Source organism: Corvus brachyrhynchos, unplaced genomic scaffold (assembly GCF_000691975.1).
Source record: "Corvus brachyrhynchos isolate BGI_N302 unplaced genomic scaffold, ASM69197v1 scaffold219, whole genome shotgun sequence".
In the NCBI taxonomy this organism is placed as follows: Eukaryota; Metazoa; Chordata; class Aves; order Passeriformes; family Corvidae; genus Corvus; species Corvus brachyrhynchos.
Window position 1 is genome coordinate 1,090,679 of NW_008240034.1, and position 15,170 is coordinate 1,105,848.

The 15,170-nt window shown below is 58.7% G+C and overlaps 2 protein-coding genes across 2 annotated transcripts in view; one reads left to right on the forward strand and one right to left on the reverse strand.

The window, feature by feature from the left end:
• HCN2 (hyperpolarization activated cyclic nucleotide gated potassium channel 2) overlaps nt 1–184 on the forward strand; it is a 4,770-nt gene extending 4,586 nt beyond the window's left edge. The window contains exon 8 of the mRNA XM_017743803.1: nt 133–184. Coding sequence (XP_017599292.1) covers nt 133–184 — 52 coding nt within the window. The remainder of the gene's footprint in view (nt 1–132) is intronic.
• Nucleotides 185–1,365: 1,181 nt separating this feature from the next.
• The window catches only part of POLRMT (RNA polymerase mitochondrial), a 15,875-nt gene continuing 2,070 nt past the window's right edge, over nt 1,366–15,170 (reverse strand). The window contains exons 2-22 of the mRNA XM_017743804.1: nt 14,968–15,132; nt 14,499–14,594; nt 13,568–14,199; nt 13,136–13,266; nt 11,909–12,095; nt 11,332–11,481; nt 11,040–11,207; nt 10,537–10,707; nt 9,847–10,086; nt 8,833–9,612; nt 8,420–8,542; nt 6,628–6,750; nt 5,584–5,763; nt 5,395–5,481; nt 5,003–5,116; nt 4,379–4,428; nt 4,010–4,108; nt 3,608–3,680; nt 3,067–3,149; nt 2,641–2,720; nt 1,366–2,075 (exon numbers count right to left, since the gene is read on the reverse strand). Coding sequence (XP_017599293.1) covers nt 2,026–2,075; nt 2,641–2,720; nt 3,067–3,149; nt 3,608–3,680; nt 4,010–4,108; nt 4,379–4,428; nt 5,003–5,116; nt 5,395–5,481; nt 5,584–5,763; nt 6,628–6,750; nt 8,420–8,542; nt 8,833–9,612; nt 9,847–10,086; nt 10,537–10,707; nt 11,040–11,207; nt 11,332–11,481; nt 11,909–12,095; nt 13,136–13,266; nt 13,568–14,199; nt 14,499–14,594; nt 14,968–15,132 — 3,782 coding nt within the window. The 3' untranslated portion in view covers nt 1,366–2,025. The remainder of the gene's footprint in view (nt 2,076–2,640; nt 2,721–3,066; nt 3,150–3,607; nt 3,681–4,009; nt 4,109–4,378; nt 4,429–5,002; nt 5,117–5,394; nt 5,482–5,583; nt 5,764–6,627; nt 6,751–8,419; nt 8,543–8,832; nt 9,613–9,846; nt 10,087–10,536; nt 10,708–11,039; nt 11,208–11,331; nt 11,482–11,908; nt 12,096–13,135; nt 13,267–13,567; nt 14,200–14,498; nt 14,595–14,967; nt 15,133–15,170) is intronic.

Consider the following 15,170-nt stretch of genomic DNA (forward strand, 5'->3'; position numbering starts at 1 on the left):
CCCTCCCCCCCGCCACCGCGGGGTCACTGGGCTGAGCCCCCGGGTGTGTCGTCTCCGACCAAAGTCTGACCCTGTCGCCCACTCCCCGCGGCGAAGCCCCGCTGCCCCCCTGGTCTCCCCGGCTGCCCATAGAAGCCACAGCTGCATCCTCGCCATGACCAACTCTGTGTATGATAATCTATGACCTGAACACATCCCTGTGTGTGATCCGCAGGACACCTCCCCGGGGCTGTCGGCGCCGCCCCGGCGCCGCGCGTGTCCCTGCGCCCCTCCCACAGACCCAAGGCGAGGGGTGACGGTCCAGGACTGGAGGTAAGTTGGGAGGGGTCTGAGGGATGGTCGCCCTGAGGCTTGTAAGCACCCACGAACACACTGTTCCCCCACTCCGGGGCTGGGGGTGAGCACGGCCCCGTGTCCCCGTAGGCAGCGCTAGGACGGAGGCAGGCGCTGGAGCCCGAGCCCTGGGGCTGGGGAAGGCACCCACCGAGTGTACCAGGTGCCTGTGTGTGTGTTGCGTGTGCATGCGTGTGTGGGTGCGTGTGCAGGTGTGTGTGTGTGCACGTGTGCCTCGCTGCCTCGCACTCTGGAGCCTTCCACATTGAATGTACCGCGAGCGCGGGGCCCGTGCCAGCCCCGGCACCCTGCGGCCGAGCAGCCGGAGGGACAGGGCCCCACTCCAAGCGTCCACCTTCCCATTCAGCCCATCCTGTGCAATAAACGTCAGCAGCTGACAGAGCTACGCACGACTCTGGCTCTGCTTCTTCACCACCGTCCCTCCCCACCCTGCCTCCTGCTCCTTGTGCCCAGCCCCAGGAGCCGGAACACTGGGCACAGCCCCCGCTCGGGCTGTGGGATGCAGCTTTGTCCTTTGAAGAGCTGCCTCCCTTGCCAGGAAAGCCACAAGGTGAAAAGCCTCTGCCAGCAGCTTTTCACTCGCTCCAGCAGCAGCCAGGCAGAAGCTGGGTGCAGGCTGTGAGCCTGTGGTTATAGGGCACAGCCAAGAACTGGGCCAACCACAGCTCCAGTCACAAGGTGCCAACCATCTCCAGCACCAGCCCTGTGGAGAGGAGGGCTGGGAAGCCACAGTCCAGTGAAAATGGGAGACTCCTGGCTGGAAAAGCTGCAGCTGGCCCCTGTAAGAGTCCAGTTCCTGCTGTGGCTGCACTGGCACAATTCCATGTTTCTGCTACAAAAGCATTTTCAGAATGTGACACCCCTGTGAGTAACCAAAGCCCGACCAGTCAGCAGAACAGGGCCAGGCTGGGAGGCAGCAGTCCCACCTCCCTGTTCCCCTGGCAAGGTGAGAAAAGAGCCCAGGCACCCCACAAGCTTCGGGCAAAGACTTCAAGGAGGACACAGGTCCCATCTAGTATTTCAAAAACCATTTTATTTACAGTATTTACACGTTGACCCTCAAGTTAGTGGTTTTCCCTGCCTGAGCCCCAGTGAGCAGCAGCAAAACCCATCCCTGGAAATGAGAGTCAAGAGCTGCAGAGGCTGCGCTATGGAGAGTGGGGACAGTGCCCAGAGCTGGAGCAGGGCACAGAGCAGCACCTGCTCTGTGGCCGAGAGCAGGGCCGGGGCTCCTGCTGTGTCCAGGTCAGTTGCCTGCCCCTCCACGTCCAAGCCCTGCTGGTGGAGAGGGAAGGAGAGGGACAGCATCCCAGGACAGGCAAAGGATAGTGCTCACGGCACTGGGGTGAGGGCTGAGGGCTGAGGGGAGCCATCCTGTCTACTGTCACAGCCCTTTGCCCCCAGCCCAGAGATGCAGCCCTCCCTGGGGCTTCATGCCCTCTCCCTATGCTGGACAGACAGTGACAGCAGCAGTGCAGAGCCCCTGTCCCCCACCAGCTGCTCCAGCAGAGTGTCCGTTTGCCCCAGCACCTCAGAGTGGAGCAGGGCTCTTGCCGGGCTGGAAGCTGCACCTCCTTCCCCATGAGATGTGGGACAGAAGAGCATCGTGGGCCAGTGCCCACCACAGCTGGAGGTCCAGAGGTATCCCAGGACCCTGTGGGCTGCTGGGGCTCAGCTGAAGAAATAGGTGGAATCCATAACCTGTTTCAGGTTGAATTCACCTGAGGGGAGTAAAGGAGAGGTCAGAGGAGAGGAGGGTGGGGATGGACAAGGGGAGAGAAGTGGCCTCAGGGTACAAAGGATCCCTGCCCCTGGACTGTGCTGCCCATGGAGCACTGAGCCACTCCACACAGAGGTCAGGCAGAGCCAGATGGCCTGGCAGACACAGGGCTGAGGGATTAGGAGGAGTTAAACTAATTGCCTTAATCCCATTGCATGTATATCATCTAGATCCTGGCAATTACCATGCCGAGTCCCTCACTCCCATCTCCAAGCAAATGTTCATGGTTGGAAACAGATGGGAGCGGAACAAGAGCAGGATGGGAAGAGCTGGGTCAGCCTGGGGAAATCCCAGGGACGCAGTGAGGATGGCAGGGACCACTCACAGGGATGCTACAGGGGAATGTGGACGTGCTGGACTGCTCTGCCCAGCACAGGAGGGGAAACCTGATCCTAGCAGACAGCTCTGGCTTTGTGTCTTTTGGTGGTTTTGGTGGCCACTCCATCTCATTCCCCTTGTCTCCAAAATGCTCCTGAGCTCTGCATGTTCCTGTCCCGTGCTCCTACCTGTCCTGGGGACATTTGACAGCTGCTCCATCAGTCTCTTCTGCCAATGGGCTATGGGCTCTGTGCTGGAGCTGGATGAACTAGAAGGAAGCAAATGAACACAGGGCATCTGGAACCAGGCACACCCTCCTCTGCTCCCCAGTGCAGCCCCTGACAACAGGATTCAGCTCTTCCAAAACAGACCATGCACCCCAGAGCAAGAGCAGGAGCCCAGCCTCAGCAGCCCAGGCCAAACCCTCCTCGGTTCTGCAGCAAGGGGGGGCAGAGCCCTTGGTTTTTACACAGCTGTTGAAGGTGACTTGGGTGTCAGGCAAGAAGGAAGGACAGCTTCCCCCCAGAGCAACCCCCATGCAGGTGACACAACCTGTGAGCACCTGGACATGACCTCTGGGAGGTGGGGGGGGGAACCAACAGGGTCAGGAATACCTGCAGTACTTCTCCAGCATGAACTCAGACAGATCCTGCAGAATCTTCTCGCTGTGCAGAGCCACGAACTGCTGCCGACAGACCTGACCCAGGGAGACAACAGCGAGCTGCAGCTTAGCAGGTGTTTTCCCTCCTTCCCCCAGTCACAGGTCAGAGGTGGGGGGCAGGGGAAGCAGCAGGAGTGGGAAGGGGGGCTGCCAGACAAGGGTGAAGGGAATCAGCCTGGGGAGGCGTGAAGCAGAGGTCAACCCTCATTAGCACAAGGACGACCCAGGGCAGGGCAGGGCAGGGGCACCAGCTCTACCAGGGCTGTGTTTAGTGCCCATTTCCACAGATTCTCCCCCACATGCTCCCTGCAGAGTGGGAGGAGATGGGGCACCAGGAAATCAGCTGCAACCGCCAGCAAACATCCCAGGTTCACTTCACCCGGGTGAATCAATCAGCCTATGGAGAAAAGCCCAGGGGAGGAGAGGCCTGGCATGGGCCCAGAGCACAGATCAGCAAGATCTTGCTCACAAGGGAGCCAGGAGGACACTTTTACCTGGTTCATGACATCCACGGTGAGCGCGTGAGTCCAGTAGCAATCGTGGACTGAGACGAAGGTCAGGCCCTTCCTGGGAGGAGGCAAAGGTGCCATGAAGCAGTGCTGAGACCCTCTCTGAGCAATGGACCCACCCCACGTAGAACCTCTGGCTGGGACAGGAGCAGGGACCACATAAGGAGGGGGACTCCCTGCATGGCAGGTCTTCAGAGGGAGGTGGCCAGTCCCAGGATCTCCCTGTCCCTGCCCTGCCGCCTCCTCTTCCTTCTCTGCCAGGAACCCCAAATGCCCACCCACCAGGGACTCCTCAGTCCCATGTGATGCCTTGCCCCAGCAATGTTCTCCCAGAAGAGTCCTGAGCCAGGGAAGAGCCAGGTGAGAGCCCAGCTGCCCACTCCCTACCTGAGGCAGTGCAGTGCTGTGAGCATCATGTGTGTGGAGTCCAGAGAGTGGATGAAGTTGGGGGGAAAGGCGTTCTTCTGCTTCACAGTGTCAGGTTTCCTGCAGGATGAAGCAGGGCACAGAGGAGCTGGGGCATTTCAGGGCCAAAGATGACAGCACTGGCACAGAGGCAGTGCCACCCCAGCCTGGGGGTGAGGGGTCTGCCCTGGAGGGCCCCAATGCCCTGCTGCTCTGTCCAGCTTTCTGCAGCTCAGGGAGATAATGGGAGCTCTGGAACTCCTTGACAGCTTCCCTGATGGGAAGGCCTTGTCCCCAGAGCATAGGCTGGGGTCAGCAGGGGTGCAGTGCAGGCCATGGTTTTGTACTTACTGGCTGCTGTTGGAGTTTTTCACACTCAAGCGCTGCATGCCACAATTCAGCTGCGGGGAGAGAGGGGAGCAGCTGTCACCCTGCACTGCCAGGCAGCACGGGGGCTGGGCACTGCCCCACTCTTCCGGAGAGGGGCCTGTGCCTTTCCAGGGTGTCCCAGCACCATGGCAGCTGCCACTGCCCAGTGACACCTTGCCCAGCTCCCCTCCTGAGGGTGCAGGCAGGCATCTGAACCCCTTCGCCCTCGAAGGGTGAATTGGCCTGAGAAGGGCTGCTGGAGCCAGGCTGGGGGGCTGTGAGTCAGCACAGCAGCATGTGGGAGGCAACAGCAGCGAGACTGAGTCACAGGAGCCCTGAGGAGGCTCTCAGAGCAGGGAACGGCCCATGCCCCAGCTGCCTGAGTGGGACGGAGCCGCAGAGCTTCCTCACCAGCCCACCCACACACTCCAGGCTCTGCAGGGAGCCATGAGGCTGGAGGATGTGCCTGTGCACAGGAATCCTACCTGCTCTGCAGGCTCACCCACCGGTGATGCCAACCTGCCGGGCTCTAGCCCAGCTATCTTTTCCCTGCTCCCACCGTGGCACAGGGAGAGTGGGTCAGGAGACCTCATACTGGACACTCACCACAGTGGACCTGGAGCGATAGTAGGGCTGTATGATGGGGAGCCCCAGCGGTGTGACCCACTCCACCGTCCGGCCCGACTGGGCGATGAGCTTGGCGCTCTCTGTCAGCCAGTTCTTCAGAAGAGGGGAGGAAGCAGCTGGAGTTAGTGTGCAGCTGGGAGACCCCATCCCCTCCCAGCACAGGCCACCCTCACTCCTGCCACAGACTGTGACAGTCCAGCGCTTACTGGGGAGTTTGGCACAATCCCACACCTCTGGGCTGAGGCAGGAGGATCCTCTCTGGATCCAGGAGCCAGGAGAACCATCTCTCCCCATGGAGCACCCCCTTGTCTATGCATGAGTGGACCAGGGAAAGAAACTCACATGGAAGTAAGGGGCAACAGGCTCCTTACCTGGATATTTCGAGTTGCTGAGAACATCTCCTTGATGCTGTTGAACACCTGCTTCACCAGGTAATGAGATGCTTCCCACAAGTACTCCTGGCACAGACCAGAGGCAGAGTGATGGGTCAGGCAAAGGGACAGCCAAAGACATAGAGGAAAGTGACAGGATCCAGGGAGGGGGACACACAGGAATGCTACCTCGGGGAACTCCTCGATCTCCTTGAGGCGTTTCTCTATCTGCAGGCGGCCGCCGTAGCGAGTGACCCCATACACCACCGTCATCACCGTCTGCTTCACCACCTTGCGGCTGATGAAGCCCTGCAGCACCTGGGCGATCTTCAGCCCCCGCTCAGCATCCTTCTTCCGAAACTCCTCCACCTGAGGAGAGCGCCCCTGAGTCAGTCTCAGCATGAGCCACGCTGGCTTGAGCACCTCTGTGGCTGGGGGGGCGTGGGGAGCCGTGCACTGCCTGGCCTGAGCTCCCATCAGAATCCCTGCAGCCCATTTTCACCACCCTGGATAACAGAAGGCACCTGCTGAAGGGATCCAGCATGGATAACTGTGCCTGCAGAGCCTTCCCTGCTGCCTTGGCACTGTCCTTTTGGCAGCTGGGTGGTGCCAGCTGGGACAAGGACACAGCCTGACTGTAGCTCAGAACTTGGGTTCTCCTGCCTCTGCCCCCCAGTGATACCTGAACAAGCCCTGCATCCCCATGAACTCTTCCTGCTCTCTGGTGTGGTGCTGCCTGGAGAAAACCTGCTGAGACCCAGACCGGAGAGCCAGGGTCCAATGGCAGCTGAGTGAGTCTGGCAGGGCTCAGCACTCTCCCAGTGGCAAATTTCACATCACGTCTCGCCAAAGAAACCAAAGACTTTGTAGCAGGACCAAGGTTGAATCTCTCCCCGCTCCCGCCTACTCAGCTCAAGAAAAATCTCATAACCCATGGGCCAGCCAGCTGTGACCAAGGGAGGAGGAGCACACTCTGCTCTCTTCCACTTCTCCAGCCTAGTTCTCCCAGGCTTCAGGAGAAGTGAGGACAGCAGAAATGCCAGGGGATTTCTCACAGCCACCTCCATAAGGACAGATTTCCAGTCAGATCCCACTCAGGGACAGAGGGTCCCTGTCTCTGACCAGCTCATCCCTCCACAGCTGTCTGCACACTCATGCTCACCTTTCACCTTGTGCACACCAAGAGGAAGAGGCAGGTCCAAAAGGACCCCGTGTGTCCCCACTGTGACTCACCTGCTGGGCCACTGCACTGTAGACATCCTGAGGGAGCCCACAGGGTACCAGGTTGACGGAGGCAGCGCCGCTGAGGTCCCGGCCAAGCGCTGCATAGTGCTGCAGCCCATTGCAGGAGCCATCCTGCAGAAAGAGCACGGGGGAAGCAAGGAGTTAGGGTGTGGACACAGCCCTGCTCATCCACCCCCTCCCCATGCACAGGTACTCTGGGCCCAGGTGGTCATTATTCCCCCCCCCCCCTTCAGAGCAGTGACCATCTCCCAGCAGTGACCATTTTCCTTCTGGCCAGGTTTCCTGCCTGCATCCACCCCTAACTACTGCGACCTGTGAGGTTTAAAATCAGAAACCTCACATCATCACCTCTGTGGGTTTCCAAAGACATCAGAGCTCTGTGAAAACACTGAAAACCAGAAAACTGGGAAAACATTGAATATGTCTGGGATGCTAAAAGCAGCCCCAAGAGCCAGCAGTTAGAACAACCTCAGCAGTGGGATCAGAGACAGGAAAAGACAGGCCAAGCCAAAGATCCCTCAGGAAGCCCCAGCTGGCTCTGCAGCTCCAGCCAGCTGCACTGCCAGCGGATGAAAAGATCCCTCTGAGAGAAACCAGCCCCCACTCAGACTTCCCAAAGCTGCATCAGAGGCACAGTGAGCATCTGCCACAGCAGCTGCCCTTGCAACCCTCCTGGAACCAAGAGCAGCTGGGGTGAGACAGGCAGGACCTGACTGAGGGTGCATGAAGATCCTGGTGCTCCCCAGACCGCACTGGCAGCAATGTTTGTCCCAGATGTGCTGCCTTTCCTGGCCCCCTGTGCTCAGGCTCTCCCTGCTCACAGGGAGCCACAGATACCCCAGGACTGTCAGGTCCCCTCAGACAGGGCCCCCTTTCTCCTGCACCCTCTCCCCAATCCCTGCAGTGCGGAAAGGCAGTGCCAGGACCTGATGGCTCCGTTAATTGAGCGCTGATGACTCAGGCAGAACAAGACTCGGGTACCCTCCAGAAGAAGTCCTTGCTGATATTTCATTAGCTGCACCCTCCACACACCCCCAGCTGCTCTCTTGACCTTTTGTTGTCATCAAAATATCAGTCCTGACTGTCTCATGCATATTCCAGACCATCGCTACTGGCAGAACAACTGCTGCCCTCCCCACTCAGTCATGGCCGCTTGATCTCATAAGAGAAAGGAGCAGCCACCCCTCACCCACAGCCACTATCAGCCACGTCCCCGTACAGCCAGGGAGGACAGGTGCCTTCAGGAAGCTGAGCAGCACCTGAGCAGGGACAGGGCACAAGGTGACAGGGCACTGAACATGGGGAGAAGCCACCTCTGTCCCTGTGCCCTTCCTCAGAGGTCCAGATCTCCCATATTGGCTCCTGCAGAGCTGCTTGGCTTCAGCCTTGGAGAAGGAGTGGAGCAAAGACCCCCAAAGCACAGCTCTGAGCACTCCAGACAGCCAGGTGTTGTCATGCTGGGCCGGCTTCCAGTCCTGATCCTGTGGCTGCAGAAGGTGAGACTGGCCTGGCTCTCACCCTGCGGCAGCTGCCAGCAATCTCCCAGCTGGGCTCTGCTCGAGCCCAGGGAAGCAAGGCAGCCCTTGGCTGTACCGGCTCATGGATGGCTGCAGGCAGCAGCAAATCACCGGAGTTCTCATGCCAAGATGCCCAACACTGCATTCCCATTCCTAAGAAAACCCAGCCACGTGGAGCAGAGATTGCAGCGTTGGAGACCTGGATGCTCCTTTCCTGCCCCGCTGAGCCTCACACAGGCTGTGCGGATCCGCCACGTTCCCACCTGGTGAACCGGGAAGTGAGAGATGTAGGCTGCTGGATCTGGGGACCTCGAGGCTTTGGCGATTTCCATACAGCATGCCAAGGTTTGCCAGGGCTCATCGGTGTCCATCCACCACTTCCTGCCCTGGGAATGAGAAAGCACAGGCTGGTAGGAGCAGGCAGTGCTCTTGTGCCCCTCAAATCACAGGCAGGAGCCCCTGAGCACCTGGGATACGCTGGGCACAGCACCTCCTCCCACCATGCCTCCACTTCCCTAGTACTTCACCATATTTTCAGACAGGAATGTGTCACTTAGGAATCTCTGCATTGCTTTGTTCCCTTTTTACCTCTCAAAAGTGTATCTTTCAAAATGTTTTTGTTTCAAAATCGATTGTGATTTCCATTTTATTTCACTTCCTAGAAGCTCCCACGTACCGTGAGTGGGTGGTCAGCTGAGTCCAGGATGTCCTCCATGATTTCATTGGCATACTCCAGCCGCTCCTGCAAGGCGTTCTTCTTCTTCAGCCCCGTCAGGTTGATGAGGTGGATCTTCAGCCAGTCAAGTCCCCTGGGCCCCAGTGGCCTTCCCTCTGCGAACAGCAGGATGGCCCGGGTGACATCATTCCCCAGGTGGTTGAAATAGGGCGGGCATGGGTAAGTCCTGCCACGGAAGTCCATGTTGTGAGGGAACCAAAACACCTTGTCCCTGACATAGTTGGCGATGGAGAGCTTGTAGAGCGCATCCATCCGCAGGCTGTGCATCTCTGCAGTCTTCTTCTTGCACAGGAACAGCTCGTGCTTGAGGGACTTGCTCCAGGTTGAGGAATGGCCGGGAGCAGTGGGAGGCTTGGGAGCCTCAGAGAGGGGAGGTGGAATGTCCAGCTTCTCATCCCCTTTGTCGTTGAAGATGGAAATGATAATATCCAGCACCGGCTGGTTGATCTTCCAGGCGCAGTTGCCCAGTTGGTTCAGGGCATCCAGCACGGGGTGGAGGTTCACGAGGGGACACTGCTCCAGGAGCAGCTGGTGGTGGATGGTCTCATCCATGAAGCGCATCAGCTTGGTGTCGTTGAGGACAAAGGCGCCAAAACGGGGGGAGGTCCAGGGCAGCGGGGGGCACAGCATGGGCATGGCAGAGGAGTTGAAGGTCAGCGTGGTCTCTGCAGCGTTCGCCACAAGCTGGGAGAAGATGGGATGGGGCTTTACCAGCCCGACCTGGAGAGGAGAATCAGCAGGAGAGGATTAGGGCTGGAGTGTGGAAGAACCTGCAGTCAGTCAGCCATTCCATAAGCATCATGCCAAGTAAGGAGAGCACCCATACAGAACCAAGGGCTCCTCAAAGCATCCCCCAGCAGGAACAGCAGCAAGAACAGAAAAGGGCCTTGCAAGGGTCTGATTTTGAGGAAGGGGTATCCTGCACAGCCCCAAAGGCCCCAGGATGAGGCTCACCTGCCAGTTGCTGTAGAAGGAGTAGACGTGGTAGAGGACAGGAATAGGCCTGGACTCCAGGCGACGATTGAGGATGTTCCTGGGCACCTTGACTGACTTCACCAGGAGCTCCAGCATGTGCATGCCCAGGCGCATGAGGAGCACGCAGGGCCAGCTGCAGTTCTTCAAGTTAAGGGAGGGCCCAAAGCCTGCTTCTGCCACCAGCTTCTCCCAGTATTCCCGTGGCAAGTACTGTTTAGGCTGGGAGGTGGAAGGAAAAAATAGGGTCATCTGGAGAGGCCAGCCATGCTGTTCCCAGGGGGTTTGCTGGATGGGATCTATCTGCCTGAGATGTGGCTCTGAGAAGGACTCTCCTATCTTTGTGTCCCCATGAGGTCCTCCCTGACAGGAGTGTTCGGGGAGAGAGGGCTGGGGAGGCTGGGGTGAGCCCAACAATGAGAATGGGAACAGTGGCACTGCGAAGTCCTTCCTCTTGCCACATCCCAGTGCTGACACCCTGTTCCCACAGCATCCTGCCCCTCCTGCCCAGATTGCAGACCTGCCTGCCCCCATGTGCACTCAGCTCTGGGAACAACCTACTCACACGGTCCTTGACGTGCCCAGGGCAGTGGCCTGGGCCCCTTTCTCCCCTCCTGCCCTGCAAAGCCCAGAGCTTTCCTGCATGGGACACCTGGCTCCAAGGGCTCCTACCTGGCTGTCCTTTGCCAGCAGCTGGATGTACTTCTCATAGATCTCCTGCACCTTCTCCAGCTGGCAGCTGCGCAGCTTCCTCTGGATGATGTACCTGTCATAGACCTTGGAGCCCAGTTCTCTGGCCAGGATTGCCAGGGACTCACCTTGTGGAGACAGATCATTGAGGACCTGGGAAAGGGGAAGGCAAAGAGGGTCTTAAGAAGGAGGAATAGAGAGACACAGCAGAGAGACAAAGCGGGAGTTAAAACTGCTGTGCAGGGAGCACAGGAAGATGCTGATTTCCATGATGCTGAACAGATGGTGAGAAAAGAAACACAACCAGGACAGAGCAGGATTTCTCTGGCTGCTCTGCACAGGGAGCACACACCTGCACCTAATAACCTGGTAAAACTCTCAGGAAGCTCCAACCCTGCTGGCTCAAGTGGGACATTAGTGCTCTGTGACTGCCCCATGGTTGATGGTCCAGCCCCCACTCCTGTGAGGGCAGGGCAGGCTCTTACCTGCAGCATGATGTCCACATACTCCTCATCTGGCAGCAGGCACAGGTAGGGGTAGAGGACGCTGTACTTGGACAGCTTCTTGGGCCTGGCCATGCTGCGCTTGGAATTCTGCAGGGCCTGGAGGATGGCATTGTGCCACTGGGAGCGGAGGGTGGCCAGCAGCTCACGCTGCATGGAAAAGGAAGGAAGAGAGCTGGTCAGCATGAGCTGCCCCCTCTTTAGCTCACGGAGCCCCAGCTCTCACCCACAGGTCCTGAGGGCTGCAATGGCCCCCCTGCCCCCAGAGCTTTACCGCTTTGACAGCCTGCAGGGTCAGGGGCTTGGCTGCCTCCACTGACTCAATGGTTATGGTGTTCTTCAGCTCCATCTCCAGCTGCTGCTGGAAGCACTCCTGCAACTCCTTCACAGAGAAATCCAGCTTGGGGTACGACACCATCGTCTCCTGCAATGAGAGAGAGGCAGTCAGTGCCCAAAGTGGGAGGAAGAGAAGCCGTGCTCAATCTCCCAGCTTCCCTGCAAGAGGCTTGTGGTACAAGTCTGGGCTGAAAGCATCTTGCTGGGACTTCTGGGTCCAGAGCTCTCTGGCAGGCAAACCCCAGAGGCTGCTCTGCTCCTGTGTTGTGGCCAAGCACCTCCCCAAGCACTCCCTCCAGTGCATGGAGGCCATCTCCAGCCCCCTGCAGCCCTCTGCTTTGATGTTCCTCTGTAAGGCTGTTGGTAACATCATTCATTTGACGATTTGTGTGGGATATTGAGCAAAGATCAGGCTAAAAGGTTCTTCCCCTTCAGCCCTCCCCTGGGCTGTAGCTGAGAACACCTGTGAAGACCACCTGGTCAGCTTCAACACCTCCCTGAGTGCTGTGGCTTACTCTGGAATAGAAGTCCTGGAGCAGAGAAGACTTGCAGATCTGGGGGCTGGGTGGAGGAGGCAGCTGGTAGCTGGGCTGCACAGTCCTAACGGCCCACAGCACCATCTCCTTCTCATCTGCCTCAAACAGGCACTTTTGGAAGAGCTCATCCACGTGGAAGCCATTGCTGTTCAGATGCTGCAGGTATCTGAGGAGGGGCAGACAGAACAGGCTCGATCTTCCCCAAGGGCCTGAGCATGTTGTACAGAAGCTGCTGGAGCAGGAGCTGCCTCAGCACAGCCTGTCCCACAAGGTCATCCGCCTCAGGTTACAGGGATCAGGTGTCCATCCCTCTGCCCACACGGCTGCGGAGCTGCCTGGGCAGAGAGGCCAAGCTCTGGCCACTGCGGGACCAAGCTGCCCACAGGCAGCCCCACAGCCTGTGCTGCACTGACACAGCTCCCACACCATCCAGGACAGTCATTGCCAGCCCACTCGGAGTCAGCTGACTGAAGACTGAATTCCCTTGAAGGCATCTAGAACTTGTTGGCAGCCAAAGGATGGAGAGGCCAGTGATAAATCCCTAAGGTTCAGTAGTAGTGCTTCAGAAGCTTTCTCCATCCTCTGGAGAGGAGGATGTGCCTCCAGCCCCAGGCACTGCCCCTAGGCCCAGCCTGTGGGAACTTACAGGGCTCCTTCAGCTCCCCGCTTCAGTCCCTGCACTGACACTTTCCAGTCCATTATGCTCCATGAAATCCACCTGAACCTCCTGACCACACTCCTCTGAAGAGCCCTGCAGGAATCAGCTATGTGACTGAGCCCGCCAAAAAGGGCAAACTCCACAGAAGTGCCATAAAAACAGAGGAGCCAAGCCATTCCCAGCAGGCAGCAATGGAGAAGCCAGAGGAGCGAGATGCCTGTGACAGGTGAAGAACCAAGGAGTCCCTGACTGGAGAGGGGCTCTCCCAGCTCAGCTATGGGGGGAGCAGTGCCTGTTCTCACTTCCCACATCTCCTCTCCCTGCACGATCTCAGACAAACTCCCCAGCAGCTGGGAGTGGCAGGGAGGGTGCTGTGGGAGCTGTGCCCACCCCAAAATCTGGCCATGAGAAGTGGGTCAGAGCATCCAAGTGGGCACACAGCAGGGGCAGCTCTTCCTGACCTCGACCTGCTGCATCTCCCAGTTCTCCAAGCACAGGATGTGGAGCTGCTGCTCCCAAGGCTCAGCAGCACCTGAGGCAGGCGTTACCTCCAGATGGCTTTGGGAGGCGACTGGTTCCGGCCCATGCACTCCAGGGCCACCGCGTAAGAGTCCAAGTTGGGCCGGAGGCCGGCGGGCTCCAGCATGGAAAACAATCGGTCAATGCGATTCAAGCAGCCCTGCAGGTGAGAAGGGAAGGAGGCTGTGCACACTGCCACCAGCAGCCCCAAAATCACAGCTCCACACCCCTCTGCTCCTGTTCAGATTTAGGCATGTCTACCCCGCCCCTTCCCCATTCCCTTCTTCCCCTCAAAGCCACCTCACACAGATGTGTGGCCTCATGCCAGCTCCGTCCCCCCCGGCTGAAACACAGCTTGAACATGTGCTGAAGGCAGGTGTGACACCCACAGGTAAAACCAGCTGGAGGCTCTTCCTCACGAGCCAGCCCCTCTCCCACCCGGAGCACCCACGGCTCGGTACCTTCCTGGCCCAGATGCGCATCACAGTGTTGTAGGCACCAACGTCCAGCACCTTCCTCTTCACGGGAGAGCTGTGGCACAGCAGGAGGTACTGCTCGGCCTGCTCCGGCTGCTGCAGGAACAGGAAGCACTCCAGGTTGGACTGGATGGTCTGCTGCAGGACCTGTTGGTTACTGTTGTCCCTTGGCATCCTCTGAGGCCTCTTCAGCTGTGCCCCTTCCTTCTCTTCCACTACCCTGGGCTTGCTGTGGGGGCCACCAGAGCTCTGGCTCCAGGCAGCGGCTGCTTTCGTCATTGGGATCTTTGGGCTGTTCATGATTTTTGCTTTGGCTCTGGCCTCTGCCTCAACCTCTAGCTTGACCTGGCCCTCCAGAGCCAGCTGGGAGGCAGCACTGGGCAATTTTTGCTCCACCTTCAGCTGTCGGATGTACATCTCCTTCTGCAACTTTTTGGCCCAGGTGCTGGACTGGGCCAGGCCATCATCCCGTGCCCTGGGAATGGGGGGCTTCTCCTTGCGGCTAGGAGCCACAGCCTCCTGGTACTTGTCATTGTCCAGTGGGGCCAGTTCCACTTTGTTGACCACCACCTCCGGGACGCTACTGCCTTGGAGCTGCTTTGCTCGAGCTTTGAGCACTAGTGGGAAACAGAAAAAGGTGATGGGAGACAAGGCACAGCAGAAGGCTCTGTCCTGTCCTCACTCTGGAAGTACCAGGATCATGGTCAGAAAAAAAGGGTTCACACAAGAACTTCATCCCTCCTTGCCCAGCCCCGCTCCCAGACAGAGATACCAGCCACTGTCTCTCTGAGATCTACCTGCAAGCTGGGGCCCACCCCAGCATCCCAGGAACCCAGCAGTGTCACTGCCAGAGAAAAAGCAACAGCTCAGGCTGGTCTGACTGCTGTCTTCTCACTGCAGCTCTCCCAGCACTCACCTTCCAGCAGCTCTGTCCTCTCACAGGTGCCATTTCTGTTTGCCTTCTCCTTGGTACTGGCAGAGGAGTAGCTCCTGGTGATTCTCCACGGGATCACTGCCACGGAAGAACGCAAAGATATGGGGATCAGAGAAAGCTTCGCTCCCTCGAGCACTTCCTGACCCCCACTCTGCCCCACAGCCCCAGCTGGACACAGTGGGGACAGATCGAGCGAGGGACGCTTCTCAGCTCAGCTGCTCCAGCAGCAGCACAGGAGGGCAGGAGGAACAGGGACACGCCTCACCCCCTGGATCCATAGACTCAGAAGCACCATGACCCCAGGGACACCACAAACCCCCGCGCTGTGAAGGGGGTGGCAGCACCCCAGAACCCCCAGAGCAGGCGGGCACTATCCCAGGGCCGGCACGGGACCCGGAGCGCCCCTGTCAGCCCTCTGGGGAGTAACAATATGCCAGCACTTCCACAGTACCGACTCCATCCGTGGGGTGCTCACGACGCAAAAAAAGACCCTTCCAGCCTCCAGGTGTGTCCCAGAGAATGCTCAGAATCGTGGGACGTCCCGGGCCAGCTCCGTCCCCACACTCGGGGCGTGTCCTGGTCTCCTCGTATCCCCGCCCGTCCCTCCATGCCCCCCCTGGTGCCCCCGCGGCGCCACGGTCACTGCGTGTCCCC